Source organism: Protopterus annectens, chromosome 13.part0, assembly GCF_019279795.1.
Source record: "Protopterus annectens isolate FY-2018-M chromosome 13.part0, PAN1.0, whole genome shotgun sequence".
Lineage (NCBI taxonomy): Eukaryota > Metazoa > Chordata > Ceratodontiformes > Protopteridae > Protopterus > Protopterus annectens.
This window is the reverse complement of record NC_056747.1, coordinates 799,567,864-799,588,222: the sequence shown is the minus strand read 5'-3', so window position 1 is coordinate 799,588,222 and position 20,359 is coordinate 799,567,864. Positions and strand designations below refer to the sequence as shown.

Below are 20,359 nucleotides of genomic sequence, written 5' to 3'. Positions count from 1 at the left end.
ACCTTTCAATTGTGATAACAAAAACTGTTGGTATTTTAGCATATGAAACTGACAGTTTAAGGCCCTCATGGATAAGGTAGCCGAGGTATATACCTTTTTTCCCCACCTTTCTAAGGATCTGAAATCTCTCTCGGAAGGCAGTGGATTTTTAGCAATGGAGGCCTCAACTCCCTTGGGGCCCTGTGAGATGATTTCTGGGTCAGCAGCATGGCTTTTGTATAGAAATTGGTGCGAGTCAGGGACCCTGTAGTACCTGTCAGGCTTAACTGGAGCTGGAGGTAGAGAATCCGGGTTAAGGCAGGCCTCCGAGTAAACATCATCTAGGATGTCCAAGACAGGAGGTATAGCCAGAGGCCTGTGCTGAGGAAGCAAGAGAAATTCCCTGAGCCTTTTCTTGGAATCTGAATAATCCTGGCCTTCCCAGTGGAAGTGTTCCCTTAAGGTATGCAAAGTTTCCCCAAATGAGTAATCCTCAGGGGGGATACAGAAGGGATGGACTTCTCCGCATCTGAGTCTTCAAAAGGGGAGTAAGAATGTTCCTGATCAGAGTGCTCTGAAATAATGGAGCCCTGATCAGAGGAGGGGGAATCTTCCTCCACTCTTGGCCTTTTGTCCGGAGAGGGCTGAGAACCTCTGATAAGAGTAATTAAATCCTCAGCCATTTTAAGCATCTGTTTCTTAGGCATGGGGCCTGGAGATGGGCCCTGTGTAGCTGGTCTCAGAGTGCATGGTTGCTTTAGACTTTGTGAAAGCCTTGATGGAGAAAGAAGAGGAAGGTCTGAAGACACCTTGAGTGGAGGTGGACCTGTCCACATTCTGAGTTTCAACGCCAAGAGTGGCTTCGGTATCTGTAGTCGGGGTGTGGGCCGAGGAGCCTGCGACCTCGGGCACAGGAGACACTGTCAAAGACAGGTCGTCGGTGGTCAGGGGCTGCGTAGTCGCCTCGCTGAGAACCGGACCACGTGTAGTCGGCTTTGGCGTGGTGTCGGTAGTGGCCGCGGACCTCGTGTGTCGGTCCTTGTCTCTGCGTTTTTTTAGACAAAATCGGAGTATCCGACGACATAGTATAGTTAAATGCTTTCCCAAAATAATGCTGGGCGAACTCCGCCCGACGCTTAATAGTGCGTTTATTGAATGTAGCACAAAAGCGACAGACCGAGACGTCGTGGTCTGGGCCTAAACAAGGTATACACAGGGAATGGAAATCCTTATGCGGTATTTGCTTCCCACAAGAAATACAACTATTAACTTTGTCTGACATCGGTCTGAGGCAAGAAAAGTTTCCCCAACGGGGTACTTAGCTTTTAAGAAGACTTCGGTTTCCAAATTTTCGTAATCTCAGGAGCTGGCCGACCGGCACTTGCGAACTGCTTCTGCTTCGGGCACCGCGCGGCAAGAAAGACTGAAGAAAATGGTGTTGGCTGGTTCCTTTATACCCATCGCACTGACGTCAGGGAGGAAGCGAAGACAACCAACGCCAGACCTAGACTTTGGAATTCGGCCGACCGAGGACCCGCCTGACGGCAGGAGAACCCATCTGTTATGACTGCAGCTGTATGCACGATGAACACCCTTGTACCAAGACCAATAGCTTTTTATGTTTGAGAAGCTCTCAGATTCCAGGCTGAATTCTGTGGTGCTTTGCATGTGGGACAGGGTGCTTTTTACTCAAAAAACAAAATGCACACTATACATGGCAATCGAGTCAGAATCCAGCTGGGACATCATGGACCACAGAAAACAGCAGTCTGAAAAATAATTACTTTTAAACAAAATCTTAGTTGCAAGCAAATTACGCAATTCTGCAATAAACAGGTGGTTTATAAACTTGGTACACAACATTCTGTGGAAATCATGTGGCAGGGACAGAAGAGCTAATAAGTCATTATTTCTTGTGACAAAAAAAGCTAGGTGCTGATCTTCCCTTTATCCATATACCACACTAACATCTTGGGCTACTTCAACAGTCCAGCTCTGTATGAGGATATCTATAAAGTTCTAGATATCAGCTTGTAAAGGTAGACATCTAACTGTCCCAAACTGCAAAAGATAAGCAATCAAAACTACAGTAATAATTCTTAAGATTATAATTAAAGGCGTTCTCAATCAACTTCCAGCAACACGCCCTGCACATGAACAGCAGCAGTTTGGTAAATTAACAGTAGGAGCACTACCCTGAACAGTACCAAATTTGCACCCCCAAAATATTTTTCCCACAATACCAAATACTACATTCTCCATGTCTACGTATGAAGTGCAGCTTCTTCTGATTTTTGGTGCAGCCAAATCATTTGAGATGAATTATGGGGCAGAGGTGTCTGAAAAAGTTGACTACCAAATACAGCCGAAAGTAATTAAAACCACAAGGTGCAACATCATCTCTTCATAAGCAGTCTCTTAAGTTCCTACATGGAGCGGTTGGGGGCTAAGGAATGAATACACTGAGGAAGTCTTAGTGAATGCACTGCTGCCAAGTACAAAAACAACATTTTAGCACATTTGGGGAAGCAGCATCAACTTCAACCCCAGTGAAACTATCTTCTCAAAACATCCAACTTCACTGCCCTCAGTACCAACAACTGCTACAGGGAAAAGCATATAGTCCCTTTTTTAAACTGGTTATTTTGAAAGAAAAAAAAATCTTCTAAAACAACTCAGCATTTTATCAAGGTCTGTTTCACTAACAGAAGTACCTTTCTGGCTAGGTATGCCACTTACCACTACAAGGGCCTACTTGTCATTTTCTGATGCAAACTCAAATTCAAATACTCCCCTAGACTGCACACGCACACACACACAGGTCAAGCTTGGCACCTGAAGCTTTAGACAGACTAGAAGCTATTTTTATGTAATATGACTTAAAATGTCCTTCATTTTATGTGATTTATGCAATAAAATTTATATTTAAATACAGATCTCAAAGGAAAAAAGAAAACTCAAGAGATGCATTCTCTGTATGTATTCCTGTTTAAAACAGAAATGCCAAAGTCATCCTCAATGACCAATTCTGGGATGAAAAAGCTCCAACAAGAAGTAAAACTGTTTAAAACACTGAGGATCTCATACTACCAATCATCCTGGTATGCCAATAACTCAACCCATCTAGGTAGGAAGGCATGACAGCTTTGATCTAACAAAAACCTCTGGGCAACGCAATAGATGAGACACTGGAATCAGACTGCCAGTTCAAAATATATTGCAACAATTCTCAGATAGTTGCCAGCCGCAATACACTGCCATACTATGAAATTCAGTAATTTTAGTAGAAAAATTAATCTGGCAAGTGCTTCTACACATCATGCACACTCATACTTAAAATACCCTACTCAAGCAAATACAGAAGATCTGTAAATGCTTACATTTCAAGCCTTCACTTGAAAAATTTAAATTGGTACTCTTCCCTTCCACTGGATAATAAAAGCACAGCTCCTGATTATCCGAGTGGCATCACTGGCAGAAGCAAGTGATATACAGTGCAGGGAAAACTGAATCTAGCAGTCAAGCCCTATATTCCTATGTGAGGTCTGCAGAGACAAATTATGAAAATAAAGTTATACTTGATGGAAGGAAACACACACACACACACACACACACACACACACACACACAAAGCAGTATTCGTAGTTTGACTTTCTAAACACTTACCTGCATAGCAACAGGAAAATCATTCTGTGCCTCTGGGGGAAAGAAGACATCAACTGCTTTTTTGGGGAAAGGCTGATTTCCTGTTGGGGGTGTGCCGACTTCAATGATGTGCAACTGAACAAAATTACAAACACAAGCAGTTACACAGAAGAAGAGAATTAAAGTTCAAAAAACTGTTCACTACAAATGCAAAATGAATATCAAAATTAAACAATCGGCACCCAACATTTACAATTATATTTTACAAGAAAACAAATGCTCTGCCACATCAGTTAATCTCAAAAAGGAACCAATTTATAGGTCCTACAGTTGCATGCATTCTACTCACTAATCATTCAACTTTTTCCACAACTTCCTGCACTCACGGATGAATACAAGTCTGTGACTATGTAATACTGTGACATCTCTAAGCAAGTGGCTGTTCTGTGGAGTAGACAGAAGCAGCTCTGCATATGACCCAGGTGTCTGTGGTTCAATTAAGTGGCTCTGGAAGAGCTGATTAAGGGCAGAAGAATAAAGGGGCTTGTACTCCCACACCTCTCAGTGTTGGGTGGAGGTGATGAGGGCAATGATGTGCAAGGGAGAATTACGGCTGTTGTGTTGCTAGTGTACACCAACACCACAGAGCACAACAAGTCGATGAAAGGGAAGGAGGTGAAGAGAAGTCAAGCTACGGGTCAGGCAGTGTGTGCACAGAGTGCTTCAATGCATGGTCCTTGATGGTTATTGACCCAAGATAGGACCACCACCATAAAGTGAGCCCATTTGCTTTACAGGTCTGCTGCCCATGAGTGAGTCTAGTACTTTCTCAGTGATACAGTGCTTTATCTGCCTGTTTGCAGTGTGACATCCTCTCTCTCTCTCCAGTTTACCCAACCTTCACCCCTGACAGCTGAAGAACAAATGAGCCAATTAGACGACTAGGGAAGATGATCTGCTGGTCAGATGTGCAAAAGAGGTCCATAAGCAAGGTCATTTCCTATACTTCAGTTCATTATCACTGGTATTAATTGACCATCAACCTGAAAAAAAAAATAAAGAAAAATTAAGAACTTTGTCCCACCCTTTCCAATAAGTAACATCCAAATATACAACTGCTTAACAAGTCCAATAGTGAAAGCGGTTTGCAAGAACTTCAACCAACACAGTGACAGAGGAAGAGTATCTCTGACTTATGAAGTAGGGTCCCGATGACACACCACCTCACACAGAAAGAAACTATAGCTGTGAGATTACTCACTGAAATTGGTATTAGAAAACAGCGATCTGTGTTGCAGTATCATTCATGAGAGATGGTGAATTCAGCCACAGACAGATGTCCACTCATCTGCCCTGACATCCAGAACTCTGGCTTTCACCAGGAAGGCAGGCCCCCCCTTCCTAATATAGACATCAGGAAAACGTAGGGAAGAAATGGAGCAGAAGCCCAGTTAATCTTCAGTTTTTTTGTGTGTGTACATCCATCCGGTAAATGAAAGAGGAAATTCTTGCCAAGTGCGCATGAAGCACCATTTCAAATATGGAAAAGCTGGGTATACTCTTAATTAACACAGTTGGTTGTCCCACACAGTACAGACTTTTAATGCAACTACCCCTTCCAAGCCAGAAAAACACAGAAAAATAGGCACACTGGAATTGTGTGTGACACTCTACACTGCAGTAATGCACTCTGTACTGAAACATCCACTGTTATGCTAACCTACCACACAGCTGTACTACTTTCATCATAGGTAACTTCATTACTGCTGGGTAGGTAGTTAGGTTGGGCAAGTTAAAATGACATGCTGGACTGCAATGGCAAACCCTGCTCCACTTATGGGAAAGGGATCTAGTTTGCGACACAAAAGATGTGGGTAGAGGTTCACGTAAGTGTCTCAGGCACTTTGGCCTGGCAAATTCTTAAAGGAAGCCATAATACTGGCAGCAGCATTTGCACAGTGAGCCCACAACTGCCACTGCAGTGGTTTTCTAAAGTAACTACAGCAGAAGACAGACATCAAAAATTGCTAGCAGTCTGGAGGGGATTTATTTTGCCAGTGATCTGCTCTGCATCCCTAGAAAAAGAAAAAGTCATCAAGACTTTCAAAACTGGTAGGTTCTGGCTTAATATCTGAGCTTACCTATGTACAGCCTGTAAATGCTGCAAAATGTCCTCAATTTTTAAGGTTTCTGATAAGTGGCATTAAGACAGCCTGCTTCAGGGACAGTTCACAAACCGCTCTGGGTAAAACAGGAGGGTTTAGCCCTTAAACAGACCATGCCTACATGGCAAAGTGTGTAAAGCTGAAGTATCACAAGAGCTTATAAGATCATAGATCATGCAATCAGGTGCAGCAGCCAACAAGGAAGGGCTTCTCAAGATGATCAATTTTGTAACAAAAGGTGATTGCTACAGGCTTGAGGTGAAGATCCCCATGACGAGTATTTTAACTGCAAGAACACGTGGAAAGTTGGTAGTCTACCTATACAGAATCACTTGTTAGTTCTGTATTAAATAAGGATGTTAAGATACTGAGGATCTGCTCACTGTAGCCATCTAGACAGAATTAGGAAAATAACAGTTAGATGAAATTCAAAGACAGGACCTTCCTGTGTTTGAGCAAATGGCCACAGTCTGCGGTGGAAATGACCCAACAGAGAATTAGGGAATAAGCCTACATTCAGTCAATTCAAGGCTGCTGATGTAGGGGTGCAGCAGGGTGTTTAAAAAAGTACAGTTGTGTACCTACCATAAATGTAGACGTTAGAGTGTATTCACTGTTGCAGTCATTACACTTGGGTTATCTTGCTGGCAGGCTACCCGAAGTCGGCCTGAATTCCAAAGTCCTGGTCCGGCGTCGGTTGCTGTCGCCTCTTCCCTGATGTCAGTGCGCCAGGGGTATAAAAGATGCAGCAGACGCCATTTTCTTCAGTTTTTCTTGCCCCAGATGTCAGGTGCCCCCAAGAAGGTAGGCAATACATAATGCTTATAAAAACATACAGTAAATTAAAAACAATACCTTCATCTACAAGCAAATACACCACATAGGTTGTATAGGATAGAGAAGTATAGATAAGTACCAGCAAAGAAAGGGGGATGGAGGGTGGGTAACCTGGACTGCAACAGTGAATACACTCCAACATCTACATTTATGGTAGGTACACAACTGCACTATGTTCATCGTGTTTCACTGTTGCAGCCATTACACTTGGGTTGAATCACAAAGCTGAGGTAGGGCAGCTGGGTCTAAATAGGATTAGGAGTGGCTATGAGGCCCTGCAGAACTGCAGTGGCAAAGCCTGCTCTGGATTTAGAGTAAAGAGGTAAGTGATAATGCTTGGTAAAAGTGTGCACTGAACTCCAAGTTTCAGCCTCCAAAATTTCCTTGGTTGGTACTCCTCTGAAAAAGGCTACTGAAGTGGCTGCTGCCCTGGTAGAATGTGGCCTAATATTCTTAGGCACTGACTTACCATGCTGTGCATAGCAGAAACCAATGCAGTGTCCTATCCATTTTGAAATAGTCTGCTTTGAGGATAGCCTTTCCTTGTGATCCTGCAGCATATGCTACAAACAGTTGCTTAGTTTTTCTGAAAGCTTTTGTTTTGTCCAAGTAGAAGCGTAGCTGCCTGTGTATGTCCAAAGAGTGCAGAAGTCTCTCCCCTTTATTCTGGGGATTTGGGTAAAATATTGGCAAATGAATGGTTTGGTTAAGAGCCACACTGGATACTACCTTTGGCATAAATGTTGGGTTTGTCCTTAGAGAAACCCTGTCCGGATGCAAAATGATAAAAAGGTTCCACTGCCATTAATGCCTGTAACTCTGAGACTCTTCTTGAAGTTACTGGTAGGAGCAGAGCAGTTTTCCATGATAAGAATTTTATATCAGCTGTATTGGCTGGCTCAACAGGAGGCAGTGTGTGCTTTTCCAAGACAAGGTTGAGGTCCCATGTAGGTACTGGTGCTCTCCTTGGGGGTCTTATGTTTTTTGCCCCTCTGAGGTACTGTCTTAGCAGTGGATGTGAGAAAATAGGAGGTTTTGTATTGTAATGAGCTGAAATGGCAGAGGCATGGATCTTAATTGATGAGAAGGATAGGCCTTTGTCCAGCATCTCAGTCAGGTATTGTAAAATCTGAGGAATATTTGGAACAAGTGGTTCAAGTCCTTGTATCTGGTTCCAAGCACATAATCTCTTTAATTTTTCTGCATAAGATTTCCTGGTGCTGGGCCTCCTGGCTTCCAAAATGACATCCATAACAGCTTTAGAGAGAGGTGTTCTGAGTGGCTATATTATTTGCCATCCAGCCAGATCTACGGTTCTGAGTTGGCTGTGCAGGATCCGATTGTTTTGTTGAGTCAGAAGATGAGGAATTTGAGGTAAAGTTTAGGCTGGGCCTTGAGACAAGCTCTTTAGGATTGGGTATCAGTGCTGGTGTGGCCAGTCTGGGGCAATCAGAATCATTTTTGGCTTCTCGTCTGACTTTTAGGAGTACCTTGGGAAGGAGAGGCAGTGGTGAAAAGGCATAAACTGTTAGGGGTTTCCAGCTGAATGATAGAGCATCCACTTTCCATGCTTGTGAGTGATAAGTCCTTGTGCAGAATCTCTGTAGTTGGCAGTTGTGAGGGGAGGCAAAAAGATCTATGTCTGGGCATCCCCATTTCCTTGTTATCATGCTGAAGACCTGTGGATCTAGTTTCTACTCGTGAGGCGTCCATGAGGTTTCTGCTTAGTTCATCTGCCAGAGCATTTTTCTTTCCTGGCAGGAATTGTGCCTGCAGATGTACTTGATAGGTCAGTGCTGTGTTCCACAAAGTCATGGCTTGCCTGCAGAGGAGGTAGGAATGTGTGCCCCCTTGCTTGTTTATGTACCACATAACTGTAGTATTGTCCATCTTTAGCAATAGTTGTCCTGGATATAGTAGATCCTTGAAGGCTGTCAGGGTATTCTGTACAGCTAGCATCTCTTTTTGATTGATATGAAGATGCATTTTGTCTGCGGTCCACATGCCCTGAATACATTTTCCTGCCATATGTGCCCCCCAGGCATAATCTGATGCATCTGTCATGTCTGCTTGGCTGTGGGCAAAGTGAAAGGCTGTCCCTTGTTGTTCTGACATGTCAGTGCCCACCATCAAAGCTCCTGTTGCAGGCAGGGAATAAGAGTTATTACTGCTTCCAGGCTGTGGCAATGTTGAGTCCAAACATTTTTTAGATACCATTGTAGCTTCCTCATAGTCTTGCATATGGAATTAGCAGGATGCAGGATGCCATGAAGCCCAAAGCCTGCAGAATTTTACTTGCAGGTAGCTGGGTCTTTGTTGCCATCATTTGAAAGCAATGAGTCAAGTTGCCTTTGCTTGTCTGGTGTGAGAAGCCATCTGGGCAGTGGTATTTAAGCTTGCACCCAGGAAAATTATCTCTTAAGAGGGCACTAGTTTTGATTTCTTTTCGTTTACTGTATACCCTAGGCAAATTAGTAATCTTTTTACAAATGCCAAATGCTTTAGAAGAATGTCCTTGCTCTCTGCTTGAATAAGGCAGTCGTCCAAGTAGGGATATATTTGAATTCCTCTTTGTCTGCAAAAAGCAATTACTGGTGCCAGGCAATTTGTGAAGACCCTGGGCGCAGGAGATAAGCCAAAGGCCAGTGCAGAGAACTGGTAATGCATTGAACCAGCTATAAATCTGAGGTATCTTCTGCACGTTTGTCTGATTGGGACATGCAGGTATGCCTCTGAGGTCCAAAGTAACTAGCCAAGCCTTCTTGCCCAGCATGGGTAGAAGTTGCTGCAGTGTCAACATTTTGAATTTTGGAACGTCCAGGAAAGTATTTAGAGTAGACAGGTAAAGTATTGGTCTCCAAGCGTTGTCCTTTCTAGGTAACAAGAAAAGTCTCGAGTAAAATCCTTGCCCCTGCTCTTGCTGAGGTACTTTTTGAATAGCCCTCATGTCCATGAGAGCAGAAATTTGTTTTTGTGCCTCTGCTCATTGACTGTGTGGCAGGTCTGGCATACCTTTTGGCCTTGGTAGAGTGTGAAAGTGGAACCTGTAACCCTGAGAAACCATATTCAGTACCCATTGGTCCTGGGTGATCGTGTGCCAATTTTGTGAGAAAAGTGCTAGTTTTGCCCCCAAGGGTGCTGCCAAACGGTAAGTGCTTGGCATAGGTAGAGGAAAAGTCATTGGGACTGTTTCCTATAAGGTTGTGATTTGTCTTCTCCACCTTTGGGGGCTGAAGTACCCCACTGTTTATGTCTGTATGAGCCTCAGGGCTGTGATCTGCCTCTTGGGCTTCTGTATCTGCCTCTTTGTGGCCTGACACTGGAAAGAACCAATTTTTTGAAGGCCGGTTCCTGCTAAATCTGAGTGGTTGAACCTGTAAGAAATCCTTTACTGTCTGCATTGACTTTGCTTTATCCTCCATTTTCTTTAACACCTCTTCTGCCTTAACACCAAACAAAGTATAATGCTGTAATGGAGCATCCAATAATTTTGCTTTAACATGATCAGGTAAACTTTGTTCTTTCAGTCAAGCATGCCTTCGAATGACAGAACCTGTAACTGCGGCTCTTCAAGAAGCCTCTAATGAATCAAAACAACATTGCAAAGTAGGTTTTCCCACTTATTCAGCTGCATGCAATAAATCCTGCATTTCCTTATTTTCAGGACATTCTGAGCTTGTACGCATTTTCGGATTTAGCAAAGACATTAGGTATTGTTGATATTTAAGCATGTGAAACTGGTAGTTTAAAGCCCTTACAGCTAAAGTAGCAGCAGTGTAAACTTTTTTCCCCATCTATCCAGTGCTCTAGAATCCCTATCAGAGGGAACAGGGTTTTTTGCAGTGGAAGCCTTGACCCCTTTGGGACCCTGATAAATTGTTTCTGGGTCAGCAGCAGGTTTTTATAAAGAAATTTATGAGAATCTGGAACCCTGTAGTACCTATCTGGTTTGACTGGAGCAGGAGGTAAAGAATCAGGAGACAAACTGGCTTCAGAAAAAACATCAACAATATCTAGTACAGGGGGGATAGCAAGGGGCCTGTGCTGAGGCAGTAAAAAAGACAGTCTCTGAGCCTTTTCTTGGATTCTGAATAATCCTGGCTCTCCCAATGGAAATACTCCCTCATGATGTGCAAGGTTTCCCCAAAAGAGTAATCCTCAGGAGGAGAGGCTAAAGGGCTAGATTCTTCAGCATCAGAGTCCTCATAGGGAGGAAGAGAATATCCCTGTTCTGAAGAGGAATCAGAGGAAATAGAAACCTGGTCAGAGGAGTCATAGTCAGTGTCTTGCCTAGGCCTTTTATCAGGAGGGAGATGGGAACCCCTGATCAAAGTAATTAGGTCCTCGGCTATTTTAAGCATCTGTTTCTTTGGCATGGATGACTGTCCAGGAGAATGCTGTACTTGTTTCTTTGTCTTTAATGGTGTTTTAGACTTTGCCTTGGCTGCTGAAGTGGTCTTGATAGTAAGCTGTGTAGGTCAGAAAACATCCTCAGAAGCTGAAGCCTGCTCAGCGGCTCTGGACCCATCTGAGGGAAGAGTTTCCGTAGGCCCAATACCTTGAGTTTCCAGAGGCCTAGTTGTCTCCACGTGGGAGTCAGAGGTAGCAGGTATCAGGGGCTGCGAAAGCACCTCACTGAGAACCGGCGACTGGCCTAGAAGAGGCTTAGTCGGTTTTGGACCTAGGATGCCTGTCCTTTTCTTTGTCTTTGCACTTTTTATGAACTCCGGTCGGTTGTTCCGATGGCTATACAGTTAAACCTTCGGCCAAAGTAATGTAAAGCAAAATCAGACCAACGCTTAATAGTGCGTTGGTTGAATCTAGCACAAAACCGACCACTAGCAACGTCGTGGTCAGGGCCTAGGCAAGGAATACAGTAAGAGTGAAAATCCTTATGAGGTATTTGGTTCCCACAAGAAATACAATTGTTAACTTTTACTGACATCGGTCTGGAGCAAGAAAACGTTTCCCCAATGGGGTACTTAGCTTTAATGAAGACTTCGGATCTGAAATTCAATTTCGAAAATCTCAGGAGTTGGCCGACCGGCACTTGCGAACTGCTTTTGCTTCAGGCACCGCACGGCAAGAAAGACTGAAGAAAATGGCGTCGGCTGCATCTTATATACCCCTGGCGCACTGACGTCAGGGAAGAGGCGACAGCAACCGACACCGGACCAGAACTTTGGAATTCAGGCCAACTGCAGGTAGCCTGCCAGTAGGATAACCCAAGTGTAATGACTGCAACAGTGAAACACGATGAACATCACAGTGCTAAACATGAGGAGGATGAAAGGTTCCATTTCCTAATTTGAAATAAAGGAAGAAAGTACAGTTGTGTAAATAAGCTTACACAATCAGTTGAGGCTCTGACAGACCACTGTTGCAACTTTGTCCTCTATACATTCACAAAGCATTACAAAAACAAATTTCTTTTTCAAGCCCCCTTTCCAAGGGCTCCTGAATGCTTGAATTCCATCACTACAATATATTTAAGCTATGATAATCTACCCCATTACCTTAGGCTACTGCAACACAAACATCCTGAACTTAATACAGTTGTAAAAGTAACCTTATAACAGATTACTGTCTCGCTCTGGCCTCCTTACTTGTTTTTCTGTATATACAGTAAACTTTCAGCTAACCAGAACTCAAGCAACTAGCACTCTCAAGCAACCGGCAAAAAATATTGAAGAAATACAGTACAATTTTCAAGTGCTGCACTTTGTCATTGTCGTTGTCGTCCCCCCCCCCCCGGTAAGGATGGATTGGATCGTAAGGAACTCCGTCCTGATGGAAAATTATGAAAGGCTGCACAGCCATGAGGGCTTGTAGTTCCGATACTCTGCGAGCTGAGGTGATAGCCAGAAGGAAGGCTGTTTTCCAGGACAAATATTGCAATTCTGTTGAGGCAGCTGGCTCAAAAGGAGGCAAGGTCAGTTTTTCTAGAATGAAATTGAGGTCCCAAGCAGATACTGGTTGTTTCCTTGGGGGCTTTATATCCTTAGCCCCTCTGAGGAACTGTCTTAAGAGGGGGTGAGAATAAAGGAGGATCAGTGTTGTATTCTGCAGAAATGGCGGAGGCATGGATTTTGATGGAGGAGAATGAAAGTCCACTGCTTAGCAGCTCAGCTAGATACTGTAATATTTGAGGTAAATTCAGTATTCCAGGATTCTGGCCCTTTTTCTCATTCCAGGCACAAAACCGTTTCCATTTTGCGGAGTAAGCTTTTCTAGTAGAAGGCCTTCTGGCCTCCAAAATGACATCCTGCACCTCCTTGGAGAGTAGGGTCTGTTGTGAAGTTAAGGAATCTTCCATGCGGCCAGATTGAGTGTTTTCAGCTGACTGTGAAGAGTTTTGAAGCTGTGCTGAGTCAGAAGAGCCATTAGAGGTAGGGTCCATGGTGGGGAATGAGTCAGGCTCCTCAGGAGTGGGTACCAGTGTTGTCTTGGCCAGTCTGGAGCAATGAAAATCACCTTTGGTCTGTCTGCTCTGGTTTTTAATAGAACTTTGGGCAGCAGAGGAAGAGGTGGAAAGGCATAAACTGTCACTGTTGTCCAACTGAAATAGTGCTTCCACTCTCCAGGCCTGTGGATGAAAAGTCCTTGAGCAGAATTTTGTCAATTGGTAATTTTTGTGGGAGGCAAAGAGATCTATGTCTGGCCTTACCCATGCTTGAATTATCTCTGTAAAAACTTGAGGATGCAACTTCCATTCGTGTGGATCTGTCATATTTCTGCTTAGGTTGTCTGCCAGAGTGTTTTCCTTGCCTGGCAAGTACTGTGCTTGAAGTTCGATTTGTAATTCCAGAGCCATGTTCCAAAGAGACATGGCCAGCCTGCATAGGGGGTATGAATGGGTTCCTCCCTGTTTATGTACCACATTACTGTGGTGTTGTCTGTCCTTATCAAAAGTTGACCTGGATGCAGAAGGTCTTTGAAAGCTAGAATAGCTTTTATTACTGCTAGCATTTCCTTTTGATTTATGTGTAGGTGCTTTTCTTTTTGGGACAATTTGCCCTGAATGCACCGATCTGTCATGTGCGCCCCCCAGGCGTAGTCCGAGGCGTCTGTTGTGATGACTTGATTTGCTTGAGGCTTGCAGAATGGGAGACCTGTGTTTGTTTGGCATGCTTGAGCCCACCACAGAAATTCCTTTTGAAGACATGGAATTAGTGGTATTATTGTTTCCAAACTGTGGCTGTGTTGAGGCCATAGGTTTTTCAGGTACCATTGAAGTTTCCTCATATGCAGCTTTGCACATGGGATTAGTAGGATGCAAGATGCCATAAATCCCAGAGCCTGCAGGATTTTCCTTGCAGTCAGCCTGGTAAAATTTGCTAGTTTTGTGAAGTATTGAGTTAGTTGCCCCTGTTTCTCTGGCGTGAGGTAGGCCATCTGGGTGTTTGTGTCCGTGTCCAAGTTGGCACCCAGGAAAATTATTGTTTAAGAGGGTATTAGCCTTGATTTCTTTTTGTTGACTGTGTATCCCAGAGAATTCAACAACATTATTACAAAAGCCAGATGTTTCAGAAGTATGTGCTTGCTGTCCGCTTGGATCAATCAGTCGTCCAAATATGGGTATATTCGTATATCTTGAAGTCTGCAGTAGGCAATTACTGATGCCAGGCATTTCGTGAATACTCTGGGCGCAGTAGATAAGCCAAAGGGCAATGCAGAGAATTGATAATGGGTTGAACCTGCAAGAAATCTGAGGTATCTTCTGCAATCTTGTCTGATTGGGACATGCAGGTATGCCTCCTTGAGGTCCAATGTTACCAGCCAAGACTCCTTGCCCAGCATGGGAAGAAGCTGCTGTAATGTGAGCATCTTGAATTTTGGCACGATTAAAAATGTGTTTAGGATGGATAGGTCCAAAATAGGTCTCCAATCTTTTCCCTTCCTTGGTACCAGGAATAGTCTGGAATAAAAACCTTGACCCTGTTCTTGTACAGGTACCTCTTGAATAGCTTTCACGTCCATGAGATCTGTAATTTGTCTTTGTGCCACTGCCCTTTGATTGTGTGGCAGGTTTGGCATGCCTCTCATTTTTGGAAGGGTGTGAAAATGGAATCTGTAGCTTGTGTTTGTAATGTCCAGGATCCATTTGTCTTTTGTGACAATATGCCAAGTTTTCAAAAATAATGCCAGTTTTCTGCCTAAAGGTGCTGCCATTTGAGCCTTGCTTGGCATGCAAAGGGGAAAGTCATTGGGTTTGCTTTCTGAATGGCTGTGAACTATCCTCACCACCTCTTTGTGTAGGAGCTTGCCATTGTCTGCTTCTAAATGATCCTTGAGATTGCCCTCTGCCCCTCGGGCGCCTGTATCTACCTCTTTGGGGTCTGTCCGTGGCTGGAAAGGACCAATTTTTGGAAGACCATTTCTACTGAAACGTGGAGGTTGTACCTGTAGGAAATCTTTCACTGTTTGCATTGATTTAGCCTTTTCCTCCATTTTCTTTAATACCTCCTCAGCTTTAACACCAAATAATACATCTTTTTGCAGAGGGGCATCTAGTAATTTAGCTTTGACATGATCTGGTAAGGTTTGCTCCTTGAGCCAGGCATGTCTACGTATGACTGATCCTGTAACAGCAGCTCTACACGAGGCCTCTAAAGCATCAAAACCACATTGCAAGGTATGTTTACCCACTTGTGCTGCACTATGCATTAAATCCTGCAACTCCTTCAAGTCTGGTTGTTCAAGTTGTGACATTTTGCTTCTCAACTGTGATAACAGAAACTGTTGGTACTTTAACATATGGAACTGGCAGTTTAATGCCCTCATGGTTAAGGTGGCCGAGGTGTATACCTTTTTCCCCCACCTTTCTAAAGCTCTGGAATCTCTCTCTGATGGTAAAGGATTTTTAGCAGTGGAGGCCTTAATTCCATTGGGGCCCTGTGAGATAGTTTCTGGGTCAGCCGCATGGCTTTTGTATAGGAATTGGTGCGAGTCAGGAACCTGGTAATACCCGTCAGGCTTGACTGGGGCTGAAGGTAAAGAGTCTGGGTTAAGGCAGGCCTCCGAATACACATCATCTAGAATGACTAAGACAGGAGGTATAGCCAGAGGCCTGTGCTGAAGGAGCAAGAGAAAATCCCTAAGCCTTTTCCTGGAGTCTGAGTACTCTTGGCCTTCCTAGTGGAAGTGTTCCCTCAAAGTATGCAAGTTTCCCCAAAAGAGTAATCCTCCGGGGGGGGGGGGGAATGGACTCCTCTGCATCAGAATCTTCAAAAGGGGAGTATGAATGTTCCTGGTCATCAGAATGCTCTGAAATAATGGAGGTCTGGTCCAAGGAGGGGGATTCTACTTCCACTCTGGGCCTTTTGTCCGGTGGGGGGTTGAGAACCTCTGATAAGAGTAATCAAATCCTCAGCCATTTTGAACATCTTCTTTTTAGGCATGGGGCCTTGAGAAGGGCCCTGTGGAGCTTGTCTCTTAGTATGCATGGCTGCTTTAGACTTAGTGAAAGCCTTGATGGAAAAAGAAGAGGAAGGCCTGAAGACACCTTGAGAGGTGGCAGACCTGTCTAAACTCCGAGTTTCACCGCCTAGAGTGGCTTCTGTATCAGTAGTTCGGGTGTGGGCCGAAGAGCCTGCGACCTCTGGTACAGTAGACACTGCCAATGAAATGTCGTCGGTAGTCAGGGGCAGCGTAGGCGCATCACTGAGAACGGGACCACCTGTAGTCGGCTTTGGCGTGGTGTCGGTAGAAGCCGCGGACCTCGTATGTCGGTCCTTATCTTTGCATCTTTTACTCAAAACTGGAGTTGGAGTATCCGACGACATAATGTAATTAAATTTTTTTGCCAAAATAATGTTGGGCGAACTCTGCCCGATGCTTAATGGTGAGTCTGTTGAATGTAGCACAAAAACGACAGGCCGAGACGTCGTGGTCTGGGCCTAAGCAAGGAATGCAGAGGGAATGAAAATCCTTATGCGGTATTTGCTTCCCACATGAAATACAATTATTAACTTTGTCTGACATCGGTCTGAGGCAAGAAAAGTTTCCCCAACGGGGTACTTAGCTTTCAAGAAGACTTCGGTTGCAAAATATTCATAATCTCAGGAGCTGGCCGACCGGCACTTGCGAACTGCTTCTGCTTCGGGCACCGCGCAGCAAGAAAGACTAGAGAAAATGGCGTCTGCTGGTTCTTTTATACCCCTGTCCCTCTGACGTCAGGGAAAAAGCGACGACAACCGACGCCGGACCTAGACTTTGGAATTCGGCCGACCGAGGACCTGCCTGACGGCAGGAAAACCCATCTGTTATGACTGCAGCTATATGCACGATGAACATCTGCATTTCTACATTCAGAAATACTACGTACCAACCACATTAATTCTCTCTTAATGGCTATAAGACCACCATCCAATCAGAGGTAGCACTGTATCTTCCATATGTGGTTTTGCCAGGGGAACCATAAGACCGTTTTAGCCATCAGGCATTTTTTCTACAATGGTGAGGCAAAATATGCTGAGACATGCTACTTGCACTGACAGAAAGATCCCTTGCTCTTTGTAGTGCCCAGCACTGCTCCAAACTGCATTGTTACTGCAGACCGATTTTGACTACTGTCACAGAAATTCCAAAGATGGTGAGACAGCATTATACTTGCTTGATAAAAAAATGAGACAAACCTATCCAGCTTTTACTTTAAAAACAAAAGTTATGTACTCACCATAACACTGCATCTGTGTAGTCTGTTTTCATTCTTCCTCAGCTGATGGGTCTTGGATCTGACTTGGCCATTTTTACCAAACTCACTGATCCAGTAGTTGAGCTCCTCCCTTTACCCATAATGCCCCACTCTCCTGGTATACCTCAAATAGAGTTTGCTGTCCCAACATTAAGATAAGGGCATGCAGAAAGGATGGAGCTCAAAGCAGGGAACTGGTGAGCTCCCTAGGCCTCCCTAGGACAGAGGGAAAGGGGTTGGAGGGTGGGGAGTTGAAGAATGAAAATGGACAACACAGATGCACTGTTACGGTGAGTAAATAACTTTTATTTTCATTCATTCCCCAATTGATGGGACAGACCCTACAGCTAGATGAACCTTGGGTGGTACTCATGGATGGATATTCCACAGTAGAGTGGAACCACATGCTGTCCTATTTCTGGACAGTATGTCTAACTTGTAATGAATAAATATATAATCACTGCACTAAGTGGCAGCTGCACAAATATCATCTATGAAAGCTCTTGACCAGAAGGCAGATAAGGTGGCTACAGATCTCATGGAATGTGCTTTGAGGGGCTTGGGTAAAGATAAACTTTTTTTTTTCTTTTTTTTAGACAAAGGAGATGCAATCAGTTAATTTGGCTGGAATCAGTTTAGAAACTGCTTTATCAATTTTTTTTTTTTGAGAAAAATAGAAAATTTATCAGGATTTTCTGAAATCCTGTGCTCTGAGTAAATAAAACCCTGGCTGCTGATGCACATACAGAAGATGCAGCATTTTTCTCACCTTTGTTTGAGAAATTAAGGAAGAACACAGGCAAATTGATAATCTAATTTAAGTTGGATTCAGAAGATACCTTAGGAAGAAAGGATAGGTTTATGCATATCATCATCTTACCTTTATGGAAGACTATTTATGAAGGTCTTGCAGAGAGAGCTTGGAGTTCAGATAGTTGTCTAGTGGAAGGTATAGTGACTAGAAAAATTGTTTCCAGGAAAAAAACTTAAGGGCAATCTTCGCAGAGGGCTCAACGGGAGGTTGAGTAACAGTCTGTAAGAGAACAGTCAAATCCCAAGAGAGTGTAGGATTTTAACTGGGGGCCTGAGTAAAAAGGTACCTTTAAGGAAGGCCTTGCATAACTTCATAGAAACCAGAGAAAAACTATCATCTCCTTAGCGAAAAACATGAAATGGCCACTAGTTCAACTTTAACAGCGGAGAAGCTCGACCCATCGTTAAAAATGGAAGGGAAAAAGTCAAGAACTGCTGAAACTGCGACGGAGTAAGGATCAAAAACTCTTTGAAGGGCCAAATATGAAAATCTTTTCCATTTACTCTTGTAAAATTTTCCTAGTGGAAAGCTACTGACAGGATAATGGAACCTGCTGAATTGGGGACGAAAGCCTGGGCTGTCTAGCCATCACTGGAAAGTACAGTTGTGTACACTTACCATAAATGTAGATGTTTCAGCATATTCACTGTTGCAGTCATTACATTTGGGTTATTTGCCTGCAGGTAGCTCTCAGCCGGCCTGAATACCAGAGTCTTGGAATCCTGCATCGGATGCTGTCTCCTCTTCCATGACATCAGGTTGTCAGGGATATAAAACATGCAGCAGACACCATTACATCAGTTTTTCTTGCCCCAGATGTCAGGTGCCCCCATAATGGGAAGCAATTATATGTTATGTTACACCTCCAACAAAAAGCAAACGCACCAGAAAGCTCAAATACACCAAACAAGAAGGAAAGGTAGAGCCAAGAGAAGTCAGGGGGCTGGAGGGAGGGTAACCAGAACTGCAAAAGTGACTGCACTCAAACATCTACATTTATGGTAAGTGTACACAACTGTACTATGTTTTTCATGTTTCACTGTTGCAGCCATTACATTTGGGTAGATTCCCAACGCTAAGGAAGAGAGGAGGAAGTTAGAGAGCATTAGGACTCGCTATTAAGCCCTGTAATACTGCAGTGGCAAAACCAGCTCTGGATTTAGAAAAAATAGGCATGTGGTCATGCTTGGTGAAGGCATAAACAGAGATCCAGGTAGCAGATTCCAGGATGTCCCTGGTAGGGACCCCTCTGAGAAAGGCTGTAGAGGTAGATGCAGCCCTGGTGGAATTTGATCTTATCCCCTATGGGGCAGGATTTCCATGGTGCTTTTAGCAGAAATGAATGTAATGGGCTATCCATTTAGAAATGGTTTGCTTTGAAATGGCCTTCCCCTCTGCCCCTGCAGCACAGCCAACTAGCAGCTGTTCAGATTTTCTGAGAAACGTCTGTCCAAATAAAATCTAAGCTGTCTGTCCATGTCCAAAGAGTGCAGAATTTGTTTCTCCTTTGTTTTTGTGGATTAGGAAAAAAGGTAGTCAAATTAATGGACTGATTTAGGAATACACTAGACACCACCTTGGGCATAAAGGAAGGATTGGCCTGAGGGAAACCCTGTCTACATGGAAGATAATGAAGGGCTCCACTGCCATGACGGCCTGTAATTCAGACACTCTTTTTGCTGAAGTGATGACTAGAAGGAAGGCTGTTTTCCAAGAAATTAACTCTGCAGTTGCAGCTGGTTCAAATGGAGGGAGTTAAGGTCCCAGGCTAGAGTAGGGGCTCGCCTGGGGGGGTCTTGCAATTTGAGCCCCTCTGAGGAATTGCTTTAACGGGGGGGGGGGGGTGAGGGAAGAGGGGTGGTTCAGTATTATAATGTGCTGAAATTGCAGAGGCATGAATTTTAATTGACGAGAAAGACAGGCCCTTGTGGAGCATTTCTGTTAAGTACTGAAGAATATGTGGTAAACTGGGCACCACAGTGCCCATATCCTGGGTCTGGCTCCAAGAACAGTATCTTTTCAGCATAGGATTTTTTAGTACTAAGTCTCTTTGCTTCCATAATGACCTCTAGCACCTGCTTACTGAGGGATGCTATTGGAGAGCTCAAGGAATTAGCCAGGCTGCAAGGTTCAGGGTTTAAAGCTGAGGGTGCAGAATGTGGCCCGCCTGCTGAGACAGCAGGGAAGGTGTCTGAGGTAGGTGCCATGGATCCAGCAGTATCA

The 20,359-nt window shown here is 44.0% G+C and overlaps 1 protein-coding gene across 1 annotated transcript in view; it reads right to left on the bottom strand.

Annotated features, from left to right (window-relative positions):
• The window catches only part of CLTC (clathrin heavy chain), a 2,794,584-nt gene that overhangs the window by 2,353,653 nt on the left and 420,572 nt on the right, over window positions 1-20,359 (bottom strand). Inside the window, exons 5-6 of the mRNA XM_044054892.1 lie at window positions 4,661-4,667; window positions 3,646-3,759 (exon numbers count right to left, since the gene is read on the bottom strand). Coding sequence (XP_043910827.1) covers window positions 3,646-3,759; window positions 4,661-4,667 — 121 coding nt within the window. The remainder of the gene's footprint in view (window positions 1-3,645; window positions 3,760-4,660; window positions 4,668-20,359) is intronic.